At 38.3% G+C, this 16,043-nt stretch overlaps 1 protein-coding gene across 1 annotated transcript in view; it reads right to left on the reverse strand.

Moving 5' to 3' along the window:
• Positions 1 to 10,760: 10,760 nt before the first annotated feature.
• TBX20 (T-box transcription factor 20) overlaps positions 10,761 to 16,043 on the reverse strand; it is a 37,702-nt gene continuing 32,419 nt past the window's right edge. Inside the window, exon 8 of the mRNA XM_035319282.1 lies at positions 10,761 to 14,445. Coding sequence (XP_035175173.1) covers positions 14,105 to 14,445 — 341 coding nt within the window. The 3' untranslated portion in view covers positions 10,761 to 14,104. The remainder of the gene's footprint in view (positions 14,446 to 16,043) is intronic.

Here is a 16,043-nt window from a genome sequence, read left to right on the forward strand (position 1 = left end):
AATAAAATAAAATAAAATAAAATAAAATAAAATAAAATAAAATAAAAATAAAATAAAAATAAATACCACCCACAAACAAACAAGAACAGCAACAACTACAACAACAACAAAACCAGAGAAAAGCTCACTCAAGAAACAGAAAGCTCTAGCTGGTACAGGTCAGGATCTTTTCCCTCACCTTGTGGATTTTGCACCTGAGGACCTGTTAGAAGATCTGCGAGGATATACTCAAAGCAAGCTGTAGGTTACATTGTGTAGGGAAGAAAACAAAAACAAAACAACAACAAAAAAGGATTTTGCTGCTTGAAAGTGGCTTATAGCAGTAAAATAAGATTTTGCAGCCGTGATGGTATAGGTTCCTGGGGAAAGGACTGAAACAACGCTGTCATGCTGGTGTGTGAGGATGAGAAAAGGAGGGAATTTGGGCAATTCCAGGGACGGGGTAGGGGCACACAGAAAAATTTAGACAGCCCAACTCCTTTTCTTTTTCCCGTCCTTCTTATGTCCCCCCTTCCCTACCTACTCTCCACCCTGCGGTGCCACCAGGTGCTGTCCCTGCCTAAGCCACCCAAGGCTGGGCAGCAGCGCCCCACGGACCTGCCGCCTGCAGCCGGCAGAGGGCACGGAGAACCTGCGGAAAAGATGCTGGAAAAGTTTTTCCAGGTGGCCTTCTGAATCCAAGTAGGGGAGGGGAAGGGTCAGGTGTCGTCCCAAAGACCATTGGGTTCTGATTAGAAACGAACATGGGAATTGTTCAGTGCAGGCTGTTACGATAAAAATAATAATAAAATAGTGATTTAAAAAATTAAAAGAGAAAAAAAAAATGATGCCCATCAGGAAATACTGAAGTTGGCTGCCCTCTTAGCACAGCACACTGTCCTGCCGTGCAGTGGCTTTGCCAGCGAGGTATTCCTAGTGAAAGTCCCTCAGTGACAGCACCAGAACCAGGAGCAATGCCCTGAGCTAGGAAGCTCGATGGTGAGGTTTTTCTGTGAGGGGACACCCACACAAGGAATTATACCCATGCTGGCACACACGAACACCAGTATGGATCTCAGGTGGATCCAGGATGATGTAAAGCTGTCCTGGGTTTGGATAGCCCCCAAAACATAGTGTGCCCCCACCCCACTGCACAAGCAGAAATTATTTTATTGTTTTAGTTATTAGTATTTTGGCATCTAACAATAAAAAAATATGACAGAGTGGCAACATGTAATAATATAAAGATTATGTATTCAAATGAAGGAATGACATGGCCAAGAATCTCAATAATCAGTGAACTTGTTAAAAGAAGAAATGCACTTTCCAGGAACCAGATTTTAATTCAGACCAAATGATTTTCATGTGGAAATAAAATAAAATAAAATAAAATAAAAAAGAGTCCTTATCACGTGTAAAAAGGTGCCCTAATGTTGAAATGAAATGAATGAAATGTTTTAGTTTTACTATTAGGTTATGAAGAATGCATCCATCCCATACTGAAATTTAAAATATATTGTACCTACAGCTCTGCATCTGGGCATTTGACACATGTGAAGCTGGGTGGAGCAAAGTAAAATAACTAGTTTATAACATCTTATAGATATAAATAAGGAAATCCGATAAAAATAGCTGAAGCCACATTTGCATTTCATGAACAAGCTCTATGCTCTAGTCTTTTCTGTTGTAGAAGTACAAAGCTCTGGCAGAACCAGGTTTGTGCTTAAACTTTATCACATTTAAGAATCCTTGCTTTCTTTACTAACAAAAGTGCAGACCAACATGTAACATTTTTGCAAATGCTTGCATTTTTATTAAAGTTGCTGTTTCCTCACTAGCTTAAAATGGTTCTTTTAAGCATTGTTTTTCAAAGCAACTTCACATGGAGAAATCTATTTTAAGACGTGTTTATTCAACATCAGTGAAGTGAAACAAAAATTAAGTTGTTATTCATTTTTGGATTATGTATGTCATGTTCAATGGTGGGGGAAATTTTACAGAGTTCTGTTTCTTTTCTCAATTTTATTCCAAGAGCTTGGTACATTTATTAATTCTTACGGCTTTCATTATTTAAATGAAGATGATACGCAGTTCTGTTTCCTTTTTTGGGGTCCTTTTCGACTTCTTTGAGTAATTTCTCCATCTGGATGCATGCTCAGCCCTTGTCACAAATCACAGATAAAGCAGAAAAATCCTGTTTGTTGTCTTTGTGTGTTTGAATCATTGGTTTAGCCCCAGCTATGCAAATTATTTTATGCAGACCTGCTCCAGAACTGAAGAGGTAAATAACAATTAGCATTATAACACAAAAATTAGGATAAGCATGCTTAGACATTCTTATATGGGAGATTCTTAGTGTTTTCTAGAATCAGCATCTGGTATGGCTGAAATTTGAGCATCTGATTTGTTTTTCCTTCAAGTTACATGATAATGGGAACTGTCTTCCCAAGCTAGAGTTGTCTTCTTTAACTATATTGTAGTTTTTTTTATGCTCTTATTGTAAGTGTGACTTTGTTAAGTATTCTTGTACATGGTTTGCAATTTCTCGTGTGATTTTAGGTTTTAAAATGTCTCCCCTAGTCTCCTGTTATCATACCATACATCTTCAGCGTAAACTTTTACATTTGGCACATACAGCAATTCATCTCAAAATTACATGTTATTTGCTTAATTTGGTATTTCTATTTACACTAACTCTAAACACCCACTTGGATCCTTGGATCTTATGATCAGCTTCCAATTTATTTCTGCTGTAGCATCCGGACAGTTGCTATTTACGTCTTCCTATTTTTCCAGAGTGTTCATTCTGGTGAACATGTCCATCTCACCACAGCGGTACTGTGGATTCACATTTCCAGAATAATACAAGTGTTAAAAATATTTTATGTCATAAGACTTTGAATGTCAGGTTCACAGACATGTTACTATTTGTGAAAAATAGCTTTAGCAAAGTTTTTTCTCAGTCTCTAGGCTCCTAAGCCACCAGGGGAACACACAGAGTGCCTCCAGGCACAAACACCAGCAAGTCTGCGTGTTTAAGTATCTGTGGACCAGGGGACAGACCAGTCCCAAACCTGCTGCCTGCTATACTGCCTATGCCAAAGCCCTGAAGAGAAAAATGTGTTGTTTTTCCTGTGGGAGGAACATGAACGTGCCAGGCAGCAGGAGCTGCTCAGGAGCAGGGCTGGAGGCACCCCCTGGTCCCGCTCTCCTTTGTGTAATTTGATGTTCTGACTTCTCCCAGCTTCTTCTGTGGCAAGACAGTTCTAGCCCATCCCTTTTGCTTGGGACAGCAAATTTCCATTTTCCCTATTCCATTGAGATGGCAGCTCTGCCTTTGAGGCAGGTATATAGGCTCATCTTATGCAAAGCATAAGGAGAACTAAGCTCTGAAAAGAGGATCCACAAAAGAGAACACGTCCCGATCTGCACAAACAGAGAAGATAGGTTAATCTCTCCAACTCAGATAAGTGCTCTTATTGTTGAGGTAGCAAATAAAAACAAAGTATCCATGTGTTCTCTAACAGTTTGGCCAAGCTTGTTGAAAGAACAGGAGAACTAAGACATGGGGCAATAGAAACTTTAAAATATTGTTTCATGAAGGGATGATAAAACTTTTAGGTTGGTCTCTAAAAAAGCATTTCAAAATAGCAAAACCCTATGTCTAAGTCTTTCAATACAGGACATAGGGATTTAGGAGCATCATTCTTGCTAAAATTAGTGGGAGCTGTGCATCTACATTCCCTAGGTGCTTTGAAATCTTAGCCTCTAATATTCCTTATCAGTCTTTTCCCTTATCAGACATGTAAGATGGGAAATACTTTCTGGGACTGAAAATACAAGAAGTTGTCTTTCCAGAACTACTAGAAACCAGGCCAAGTTGTCTTAAGTGCTAGGCAGGCTATATGGTACATAGTAAGTCATTTAAGAATAACTGGAAAAGGTTTAAAGCCTTGTAAAGGAAATAAGGGGGCACAAGTGTTAGAATTCTATATGTGCATACAAAAATGTAGGATGTTCCTAGTGCTTTGCAAAACACAAGAGCAAAGAAGGCCAAAGTCTTTAACCGTCTCAAACAATCTAATCATCCTCTGGTGAGGTACTGTTTGGGGTGACTGTGTTAACTGAAAACAGGAGTGATTAAATAAAGTCACGCTGATAAAGCTACTGATCACTACTAACTTATTTGTAATATCATTGAAGATGAGCAATGTGACTGGTGCCTCAAGTCTAAGAGATATGACACTCAGAGGGAGGGAGTTTGAAACTTGCCATTCCAAAACCCAGGTACACACTCAGATATTATCAATGCAAATTTTACAGGCACCAATATGCATAAAGATAAAGATTAAATCTTCTTTTGGATGCCCTGGGATGGGTCTATGAGAGGAATAATATAAACAGGAATGAATAATAATAGATTTGTAAGGGACTAGGTATCAACCACAACTTTAAGGCAAGGAGTAAGAGAAAGAAAAAAACAGTTGTCTCTCACACTCAGCTTTCACACTAGAGAACACCAGCGCAGACTAGCAGACTTCGTGTCTCATAACAGAAAAGAGAAACAGGAGGTGGAGTGGTTTCAATAGAACAGGACCCCTGCCTGGAGGTGGCTCGTTAAGGATGGGCTATCAGTTGAGGAATCACAGCTCATTCCAATTCTGTGATAACTGTGAGAAAGAGAGAAAGTGGATTCTGCTGATAACAACCAAATAATTTAGAATTTTATGGTTAAAATTATGGGATGTATGGTCCCTAAAACCCAACTGGAAGATGGTGTAGACTATAAGTAAAGAAGTTATGAAATCCCACCATTTCATATTATTTCTTTCAGGACATTTTAAGGTGCCTTAACACAGAGACTCAGGTGAAAAGCACAATAGTAATTCTGGTTTGAGCTGACAAGGTATATAAACAGATTGCCTCTGAAAGAGTAGATAAAAGACTCCTGACATAGATTTTATGCTACTTACCCCATTCCTGCTGTGAATATCTAGGAACAACTGCCAGAAGTTAAGCACCTAAACAGAGAACTGCTGCAGCTGTTCAAGGAACTATATTACCTCCACCTTTTGGGGGGTAATTTTTCCTAAATGCCATATGTTATGGATTCAGTTGCAGGCATTTGCCCAAGTCACCTTGCTGCTTGAGCTATTGCCCACAAGAGTTGACTGAATTAAAGCAGACAAAGAGCTTGCTGAGTGCCCCCTGCATATCTGAAAGGCAATCATTTATCTCATCACCATTTCTGCTAACCACCCTTCTCCAAACAGGAGAGCACAGAAGTTTGAAGCAGATACTCATCAAGTCTCCAAAAATGTTGTCTCAAAACAAGGGGATTCTTTAGGACACAGAAACCTCTCGAAAATGATTACACATATTCCTGGTAGTCTTCGCAATGAGAATAAAAACAATTTAAAGTCAACTAGTAGATAAAAATGACTCAGCACTCTTTTGATTTTTAATTCAACAAAAGGCAAGGACCAAATAGCTTACTCTAGTCTCTGTAATTAAGCCTGTTTTTCAACCCAGAAGGCCTAAAAAATAAACATTTTTCTAGGTCTGTTTGTAGGGCTATATTTTATATTTACAGAACTAATAAAGTTGCAGCAGTGAATTATCTAGTACAATCTGCATTGGGTGAGATTATCATCTCACTCTTCAAAAAAATCTGTCTGGCAAGCATCCCCACATGGTCTTAGTCCTTCTAGTAATTATTATGGAGAACAAGAACCAGTTTCTGTAGTTTCCTGAAAGGTCCCTAGAGCCTCACTGACCAACGCTGATATTAATGGCTAGCTTTAATAAGAATCTTAGGCATTAGATGACTGACAGCTCTTTATTTTTAGAATTATTGATTATTGTTATATATATAACTTATTGTTATATATATAGTTATATTGTTATAAATAATAATCAGTAATTTTACATATATTGAACTGACATGGCATAATCTAAATAATTTGATGTGCATTTGAAATGCTTTTTACTCACAATTCAAAATACCATTTATTGTTCCATAATTCTAACATAACATTATATCAATGCATTCATTGTGCTTCTAAACAGAAAGTTTAGAAAATATCACCATTCAAATGTACATATATTTTTTTCTGTGCTGCTTGTCTCCAAATAAGATGATTTGGATATAAATCTGTTTTCTAAATATGAAACACAAGGCAGCCTACAGCCATCATGACTACTCATCATTCTCTTCAGAGTAACCCTGCTAGGAGGAAGCTCACGATCTTCACTTTATTTAATTCCCTGGTTTTCTTTTTGCCAATAGTAAAAAAATGATCCAACTATAAAGGTGTTTGTCACTAGAACAAATTGCTCCCCAAAGTCTTGATTCTACAAAACACCAAGTGTTCAACTGAAAAGCCAGTGAAATACTTAAGCATTGATTTAACTTCAAACAAGCAAGCCGACTGATTTCAGCAAGACTTTTGGCATATCTATATCTTGAAGCCATACACAGCCAATATTTCTGATTCAGGAAAAGTGCCAGCACACGTGTTTAGTTGTACATGTAACCAGGAAAGCCCCCAAGCCTGAGGTTAAGCAAAAGACTTTTGCAGCACTGAATATCCATGAGAGAATAGATGTTTTTGCTACCAAGATAACATTCAAAATATAATACAGGTACAAAAGACAACATACACAATTACCAACTCAATGAGCTGTCCTCATTTGCAAATATTCCAAATGGAAAATAGATACATTAATGCATGATTGCAACTCAGCACATTTAAAGTGTATCTGACTTACCTCAGGCTGTTTTCTCCTTCTTTACGTTCAGACAGAAACCAAATAAAGGCAGTGCTACAGCTGGTCATTAGGACTTTGCAGCTCTTCTATCACATCAGGTTTCCCTGTAAGCCTTGTGAACTAGCTGCATAAAGACCCTTAACTGATCTCAATTTGAGGAAAATCACAGAATCACAGAACAGTCTAGGTTGGAAGAGACCTCCAAGATCACCGAGTCCAACCTCTGACCTAATGCTAACAAATCCTCCACTAAACCATATCCCTAAGCTCTACATCTAAACATCTTTTAAAGACCTCTAGGGATGGTGACTCCACCACTTCCCTGGGCAGCCTATTCCAGTGACTAACAACCCGTTCAGTAAAGAAGTTCTTCCTAATATCCAACCTAAACCTCCCCTGGCGCAACTTTAGCCCATTCCCCCTCGTCCTGTCACCAGGCACGTGGGAGAACAGACCAACCGCCACCTCACTACAGCCTCCCTTCAGGCACCTGTAGAGTGCAATAAGGTCGCCCCTGAGCCTCCTCTTCTGTAGGCTAAATAGTCCCAGCTTCCTCAGTCACTCCTCGTAAGACTTGTTCTCCAGACCCTTCACCAGCTTCATAGCCCTTCTCTGGACTCGCTCAAGCACCTCCATGTCCTTCTTGTAGCGAGGGGCCCAAAACTGAACACAGTACTCGAGGTGCGGCCTCACCAGAGCTGAGTACAGGGGGACAATCACTTCCCTGGACCTGCTGGCCACGCTGTTTCTAATGTAAGCCAGGATGCTGTTGGCCTTCTTGGCCGCCTGAGCACACTGCTGGCTCATATTCAGCCGACTGTCAACCAATACTCCCAGGTCCTTCTCTGCCAGGCAGCTTTCTAACCACACATCTCCCAGCCTGTAGCTCTGTTTGGGGTTGTTGTGCCCCAGGTGCAGGACCCGGCACTTGGCCTTGTTGAACTTCATACAGTTGGCCTCGGCCCATTGGTCCAGCCTATCCAGATCTTCCTGCAGAGCCTTCCTACCCTCGAGCAGATCGACACATGCACCTAACTTGGTGTCGTCTGCAAACTTGCTGAGGGCGCACTCGATCCCCTCGTCCAGATCATCGATGAAGATGTTAAAGAGGACTGGTCCCAGTACCGAGCCCTGGGGGACTCCATTAGTGACTGGCCTCCAACTGGATTTGACTCCATTCACCACAACTCTCTGGGCCCTGCCATCCAGCCAGCTCTTAACCCAACGAAGTGTACGCCAGTCCAAGCCATGAGCATCCAGTTTCCTGAGAAGAATGCTGTGGGGAACGGTGTCAAATACTCAACTACAGGTGTATAATGGAAACCTTTTGAGCAACACTAGGATTTTGTCAGAAGATGCTTTAAACATGGCTCTCACAGAACGCTTGAAAGCACTTCAAGAGACTTTGGTTGTCCCAAGGCAAGACTGGCTCTAGTCACATCATTCTCGAGTAGCACATGTTCAACCAGTTCTTAAAGACTTCCAGTGATAGACATTGCTCCTTATCTTCTCTAGGCAATCCGGTCCCCTGCTTCACTATCCCTCTTCTTTGAATACCTTAGATGTCTCAGGTTACCCTCCCATGCTTTAATATATGTTATTTAAATAGAAACAACATCTATTAAATAAAAGCCTATTAAAAATCTGTAGTAGATAGAATAATTTGTTCCTTGCTTCCTTGTTACATTCTTCTTACATTTGAAAAACTTATTGCATCTTCCCATAATCTCCACATCTCCAGCCTAAACAGACCTGATTCCTTTCCAATTCCTTCTTAGACTATGTTTCCTAGATCTCTTTTTATTATCTTGGGGATCCTGGGAACCCCATATTTCAGCCACTTTAGTTCTGCCCCAGTGGCCAAAACCACCAATATTTCTGAATATGATAATGGAACATTTTGAAAAATCATTTTTGTAATGATGTGCAAACTTCACTGACATTTAACTACTGTAGAAGTATCACTCCGTATCTTGGATTCAAGATTTAGACTGCCTTTTGCATATGATCAGCCCTTCCAAATTTTGTGTGCTCACAGAAAAATCCACCGTTGGTTCCAGTGCACTCAGGGACTTGGTTAAAGGAAAAACAGTAGAGGCAGCAAGCTTTGGCTAAATAAGAATGATATATCAAAACACCCAATATTTTAATGAAAGAAACTGAATATCCACACATTTGCACTTCTGTACAATTTTTGTGATATATATATATAATTTTAAGCTGTTTACAAATAACATTTAATGCTTCAAATATTACATAATGTTGATATTATATTTCTAGCAGAAATAAATATATTGCACTTAAAAAGAAACTTTTCATTAGATGTTGCTTCATAGTTTATGTTCATAACTTCTTTTTCCATAAAAAGATTTCCCCCTGCCCCCCGCCCCCCCCCCATACACACAAACACACATTTCAGTACATGGTGAATGTGCTCACGCAATGCATTATAAACAACAAAGTCAACACAGCAAACAGCAGAACTGTGGTACATTCTTTTAAAGAGGTTACATCCAGTTTTTACGTTCCTCATTTTTAAACCAAATCTTTCCTCATATTTTTGAAGGTACAAAAAAAAATGTTTAAATGTGCTAAAGGTAAAATACAGCAAACTTTATTTTTTGTCCTTAATCTATCATAAAAAGTTACTTCCGTTTACTTAATCACTGCTTAGTTTTCTTTTAAAAAGATAAAATAAAGAAAAAGAAGTTGTTATTTTATAAAGTAGAGACTATATTCAAGGACAGTTTATCACAGAGTATTACATAAATCCTCTGGCCAGCACATAAGTGGATAGTAAAGAAACCACATCTTCTGCAGCCGAAAACACTCTGTAAGGAGTAGTGAGAATAAGATCTCAATAAACAAAAAATAATCTTGCAGTGAGTGAACGTCACCTCTCTGCAGATGATGAGCATAAGCTCTGAGGCCAAAACTTCCTCCCAGATAATGAGCCCTAAGTCTTACACTGATCTCACTTTTGCTTTACCCCTTATCTAGGGGTAAATTACCACAATTTGTGTTAACTTCCAGTTCTGGAAAGCTTCCCAGATTTTTGCAATAATTCTCATTGACATTTCCGTTTCTCTATAATATAAAATAATTAGGATGTAGTGTGTAAATAAGTGCCAGCCCAGACTGTTTCAGTTTAAAAGAGGCTCATTTACAAATGCTGGTTAGCGTTTGCTGGATGTTGGAAGCTGCAACAACTTAATATGTGTATAGGCTCATGCAGTGACACAGCCCACATTGATAAAGCCTTCTAGTGAAAAATTTGCTGTTGCATTTTTTAGACTGCACTATAAGGATGTTAGCTATCACACAACAAACTATGTTGGAACTTGCAAAGGAGCATTTCCATTCAAATCTCTGCACCTTTTTCCACTTGGTGTTTGTCAGCTTATACCTGGAAGAGTACCACTGAAACCAGTGAGACTGAATCTTTCAGTGTTCCTCAGGACATATAAAGCAGCGCTGCAAACCAAACAGCCAAATTTAAACTGTTTTTGATGTCTAGTTACTCTCAGGGCTCCAAAACTTGAATTAAAAAATAAATAAATAAAATAGACAAATGCATCCACATCAGTTTTGTTAGTGTTTGGGATGCTTTTGTTGGATAAAAGACCTGAGGCTGTTGACTATCTGTGGATAAAAGGGTAATCCAGAAAACACCCAAAAGTATTCTTAACACTTTGGAGCATAATCTTATCATCCTCTTTGAAAAGCATATTCAGGCATGTTCTCTCCACCCTTCTTAAATGAGAAAAAAAAAAAAAAAAAAAAAAAACAACCACAAAACAGCACCAGTTTGCTCAGCCAAGACAGCTCGTAAAGGTGAAGAGCACTTCTCAGGGGATATAAAATGTGAATTATATTGGAAAATAAACTCTAGATTATATTTGGCATTCCTAGACCATCTACCAGCAACAGATGCTCTATCCTGAAAGTGATATAATTGTGACAGCAGTACAGCAACTCCTTAAAAAATGAGTTATTGTCAAAGTAGTAGAGTTGTTTGTTTTTGTTTGTTTGTTTTTAGGCAAAGAAATTTCACTCTCTAACCAATTAATTACAAATTTATTTATTTATTTATTTCATTGTGAATGAATGCTGAAGCAGATTCATAGCTGGTTTTTAGTTTTTTTTTTTTCTGCAGAGTTCCTATAGTGTTGCTGTCACAGTTACTGTCCAGGCAGTTTGACTTTATTTTTAGGTAAGAATGTTGAATGAAATCCTGTCTCCATTACAGTCAAGAAATTTACTACTGACTTCAGAGAAGCAGGAATTTTATCTCAAAATCACCCTCATGCTGTCCCTTGTCCACAGGAAGGTGAGAGGGACAGGGAGAATAAATTAGGTGGAAAGAGACATTTAAGCCTTGACTTGACTGGAAAAATCAGGGTGTGGATTTGACAGATAGGTTTCTGCAGAAACATTTCTTGATCGTCTTCAAAGTGAACCTCATCATGAAGAATCTTGAGGAGGCATTGGCCTTATGTTTTTATATAGGGAGAGTCTACTGCCATATTTTTCAGATAGGCATTGCATTTTACTTGTAGTGGAAAGCTCTGGTCTTTCACTTGATATTTTGGTAAATGGCATTGTCAACATCCAGTTTCATTCCTTCAGGAAGAGCCTGGAGAAGTTTCTATGATACATTATCAGGGGAATTTGTGCATGCCTAATATTGGTATTCTTAGAACAAGGACTGGAAAAGGGCTGAAGATTGTATTTTTTTTTTCTCCACCTCTGCTTCATGAAGGAAGGGCAGGTCAATATATGAGCAGCCTTTATGTAACTTGAAAAGCTTGCCTAAATCAGCATACCTGTTCCAAACATTTCCAGAGCCATGCAAAAGCTGCCTGCTCACTTGACCACTTTCTGATATCAGCATTAAAGGTACTGGCTTAAATTCGTAACCTAACCATGTTCTGTGCAACCCCAGATAAGTTGATGGAGCTGCAGAAGGAAAAAGATACAAGAAATAGAACTTCCCCACAGGCTTTAGTGAACATCATCATAGGACCTGCATACAGTCAAGCGACTGGAGGAGAGGTATTAAAATTTCCATCCAAATCTCCCCTGAAATTCTCACAATTGTGGAATTTTATATGTACTCAAAGAGGTATTTTCTTGTGGGTCTTTTATAACATCATTTAGATTTTTCTAGTATTATCTAATTTTCCAACAAAGGTATTTTTATATTAACCCAGGTCATGAGTATGAACTGTGCACCTAATGTGCACCTTTCAGATGAGCCTGATAGCCTGGAGCAAAATTTAATATTTTGACATATCAAGACAAATTTAGTCCATGTCTGATTCTAAACCAGAGCTTTGCTCATTATATGCTTTTATGGAACTCCTTCTGGTAGCTCTGAACCCAGACACTGTAAATAGACGTTTGTTTTCATTCACATGCAGAGCATGAAAGCTGCAAACTGCCCCAGGTCATTTTTTTTTTTATCAGCATGTCCATCAGTGAGTAGAGGGAAATTAGGATGATACTGCAGATAACTGAGGTGATTGTAAAGGTCAGTTTGCAGGATTTTAAATTCAGCTACTGTGAAATATATAAAGATGGCCCTTATCTGTGAGATGCATGCACCGGCCTACAATAGAAACTGGGAATAGTCTGGGAGGTTGTCATTGCTTGGTGTGACTGGGCATATAAAATGAAGCAACGGAATAACAACAACAACAAAAGCATGACTTGCCTTGCACTTTGCTGAGAGGAGAGGTAGGTGGCTTATTGTACTGCTCTCCACTTCCTACTATATGATGCCATCACCCACTGGTCAAGAGCAGAGGAGAACAGTGCCAAAAATACTGTTTTGCAATCTGTGTTCCACCTCTGCACAGAACTTTGATATATGGGATTGGATTGCTAGTTCTTTTTTGTTTGTTTGTTTTAAACCAATGGAAGTCTTATCTATAACTTGGATGCAACTGTACACAGAAACTTTGTATTGACTTCTTATTTACAGTGAAATCCCAGTTCCCACCATGCAGAAAACCAGCGATACACTGGTTCATTTTTCAACAGTGCAAAAGACTCATGTTAGCTCTCTGCAGAGAGGTCAATTTTTCCTATGACTCTACAGTTGTATTGGACACAGCGTGCTAGAAAAAGTCGACAGTACTTTGAATGAGAACTCTAATTGCTAGCTTAAAAAGGCAAATATGAATAAAAATATATATGCAAATTTTGACATTGAAATTTTCCAAGAACACACCGTTCTACTGGGACATGAAAAAACAGACAATTCAATCCTTATTTACCTGACCAAACAGCTTGTCTAATAACAGTCACGACCAAATGCAAGAAAATTAGAATATGTAGAAGGATACTTCAATGCCATTCATCTTATATGAAAATTATTGATTATAGGTTGATCTAGAATCTAAATATAGACTGATCCAGCCTGAAATTCTGTAAATTAATGCTACACATTTGCAGCTGGACACAGATCTTTAGTGGCAAGCACAGCAGCAAACAGAAGCTTTGATTTAAAGATTTTATGTGTTGGGTCTCTAAGTTTAAGTAACAGATTTTCCAAAAAACATTTTCCTTCATAATATCTTAATAGACAGCTAAATTGCTCCTCCTAGGACACGGGACAAGCTTATTTTTAGACCGAAGGACAGAATACATCATTACTGCTACAGTCCTGTAACACAGTTCTTTTTGGAATTGATAATTGTTTTATGACAGAAACAGAGGAAGAAAAAAAAAAAAAAAGAAAGAAAGAAAGAAAAAAATACTTGTTAATAATTTTCTCTTTGAGGTTATAGTAGCAATTATGAAATACTGCTCTTGGTGAATATAAGACAGACTTTCAAAAAGGACAGTGGCCTTGTCCGCTTTGTCCCATTCCCAGCAAAAGTATGTTGAGATAGCCCAAAACATGCTCAAAATTACAGTGACACATTTTTCTGTTTAGATGCTCATTAGTCACAAGGAGAGATGGAGATGAGTGAGAGTATTGCCTTTTTCAGACTCCTTCTAGCATATGGAAAAAGACCTATACATAATTAATTTGTACACTGCTGCATAAACGTATTCTTCCATGAGGCACAATGCAGCTTTGGAACAACCTGCAGGTGACGAGAAATCCTAGGAACTTTGGGATCCATTTCAACTGTGTTACACATAGGTCTGTGAGCAGCTCCAAGCTGCACACTCTTTTCTTGTGATCCCTCAAGGGAGGAATCAATCTCCATTATGCATTTTCTTAGCTGGTTTGTTACAAGTTCAGAACTCTCCTGCCACAGGCCTTTCAGGAAGGTCCCTTGTATTTTTTCATACCAAACTTGCACATTTAAAATCTCGTGTTTCTCTTGTCTTACATCAGTCATACAAATGGTGTCATCACTGCAGAGGAGTGACGCAGTCCCTGGATAGCTGCATAAGGACCCTGCTGAAAATAATGGTGGTACCTAGGCATGTGGAAGGAAGGGAAAGTGGGGCCACTACCTTGCATGGAGCTCGCTATTGCAGAGGGTGTAAGAGGCATTCCCAAGCGGCTGTATGGAGGCAGAGATCCTTGGATTGGATGAGGAATGGGCGTAGCTATGGATGCAGTGCTGGTACCCAGGGCACTCAATGACTGTGGATGCTGAAATCCAGGAAAACTGGTTGAGGAGGATACCCAAGAACTGAGGGACAGGTTATCAGATGTTGTAAAAGCTGATCCTGCAAACAAAGAGAAAGAATGCCTGACGTTTGCACTGCAACACACAAAGCTGGTAAATAGTAAAAGGGGAGCAAAAGAATCTTTTACAGCAAGGCTGATTTTAATGGCAAGTTGTCATTGGAAATTCTTCCCAAATGCTTCTCTCTCTTTATTGTATCTATCTTTATATTATTATTGGCCAGTTGGTCTCCCTCAATCCTACATCTTAGAAAATTTTTAATTATAAGAAGCTGGCTGTAGTTAGTTTGAACAGTAAAATCAATTTGTTTGTTTTCATCGGACCTTTTTCATATTAGACACTTAAAACCTTGCAATGCGGGCACTAAACACTGAAGCATCTACTGTTATGTGGAATCACACTGAATTATGTCCCTGTGATGAAGGCATGGATGTAGCTCTCCATATCAGATTCTCAGTAGAACAGATTAAATTTTTCTAAAATTTAAGTCTGGCAAAAGTATAGAAAAATGTCATTTGCACTACAAGGTTCTGGATTTTGTTCTGCTGGTGGTGGTTTTGGCTTGGTTTCTTTTTTTAGTTGTTTATTATTACTATTATTATTATTATTTCTCTATTTAATCCCAAGAAAGTGTGTTAACACTGCATCTTTTCACTCAAATAGACTTTTTTGCAAAAAGATCTAACATGTCAAAATATTCTTATTATTTTTCCAACTGTGTATAGTGCCACACAATAGCAATACTAAATCAGATTAAGAGATGCTGGGTTTTAAGTGAAATACATAAAAATATGCTAAACTCACTCCAAAGGTAAATAACTACTTTTGATCCAATAAAAGTAGTTCCATTGCCATTTTTCCATCTGAAAAGTTAAAAAAAATTCTCTTTTCATAAACTGTCCTTATTTAAAACTTTTTTCTCTGAAGATAGCAGAATTTGAAAAAAAAAAAAAAAAAGAAAAAATGTATTTCTAAAATATAACTAATTTATTATATACAAAATATATGTAATAACTTATTTATTTTATTTTGACAGTAAACTTTTGGAGAAACCAACGGATAACTTGTTTTGATAACTATAGATAGTCATTTTCAAATCATTTGATGAAGGTGTTGCCCTTCACCTCTGCAGTTCTTCTATTCATCTTGTTATCATCAGATGTTCAATTTCTAGAGATTGGGGATACAAAAAAAACTCATAAATACACTCTGATTTTTTGTTCCTATTCAAACAACAGTTCAACTTATGTCCCTTCTTAATTTCCTTTCTTAATTTCCAACTCGTTCCATTGAGAAAATGTTTCTTACTTCAAGAAATAAATTTAGTAACAAAAATTTTTTGCAAAAGATAATTTCAAGCCAGTATTGCAAAATATACAGAGATGGCAAATTTTGCAATTGTTATTACAGGTATTAGTTTTATAAATTTTTAGAATATAGTTTCATTCAAACTATGGAAAGAAAGAATAGGAAGACATCCATATCTGTCAAGACATCTGTCTACTGATGATAGGATGATAGCCATGTTCTCAAAACAGGGGAGGGGAGGGGAGGGGAGGGGAGGGGAGAGGAGGGGCGGGGAGGGGGCAACTGTGAAATCTATTCAGGACAGTGTGTGAGGGGGGAGTGTGTTGCGTG

The sequence above is a fragment of the Oxyura jamaicensis genome, chromosome 2, assembly GCF_011077185.1.
Source record: "Oxyura jamaicensis isolate SHBP4307 breed ruddy duck chromosome 2, BPBGC_Ojam_1.0, whole genome shotgun sequence".
NCBI classification, from domain to species: domain Eukaryota; kingdom Metazoa; phylum Chordata; class Aves; order Anseriformes; family Anatidae; genus Oxyura; species Oxyura jamaicensis.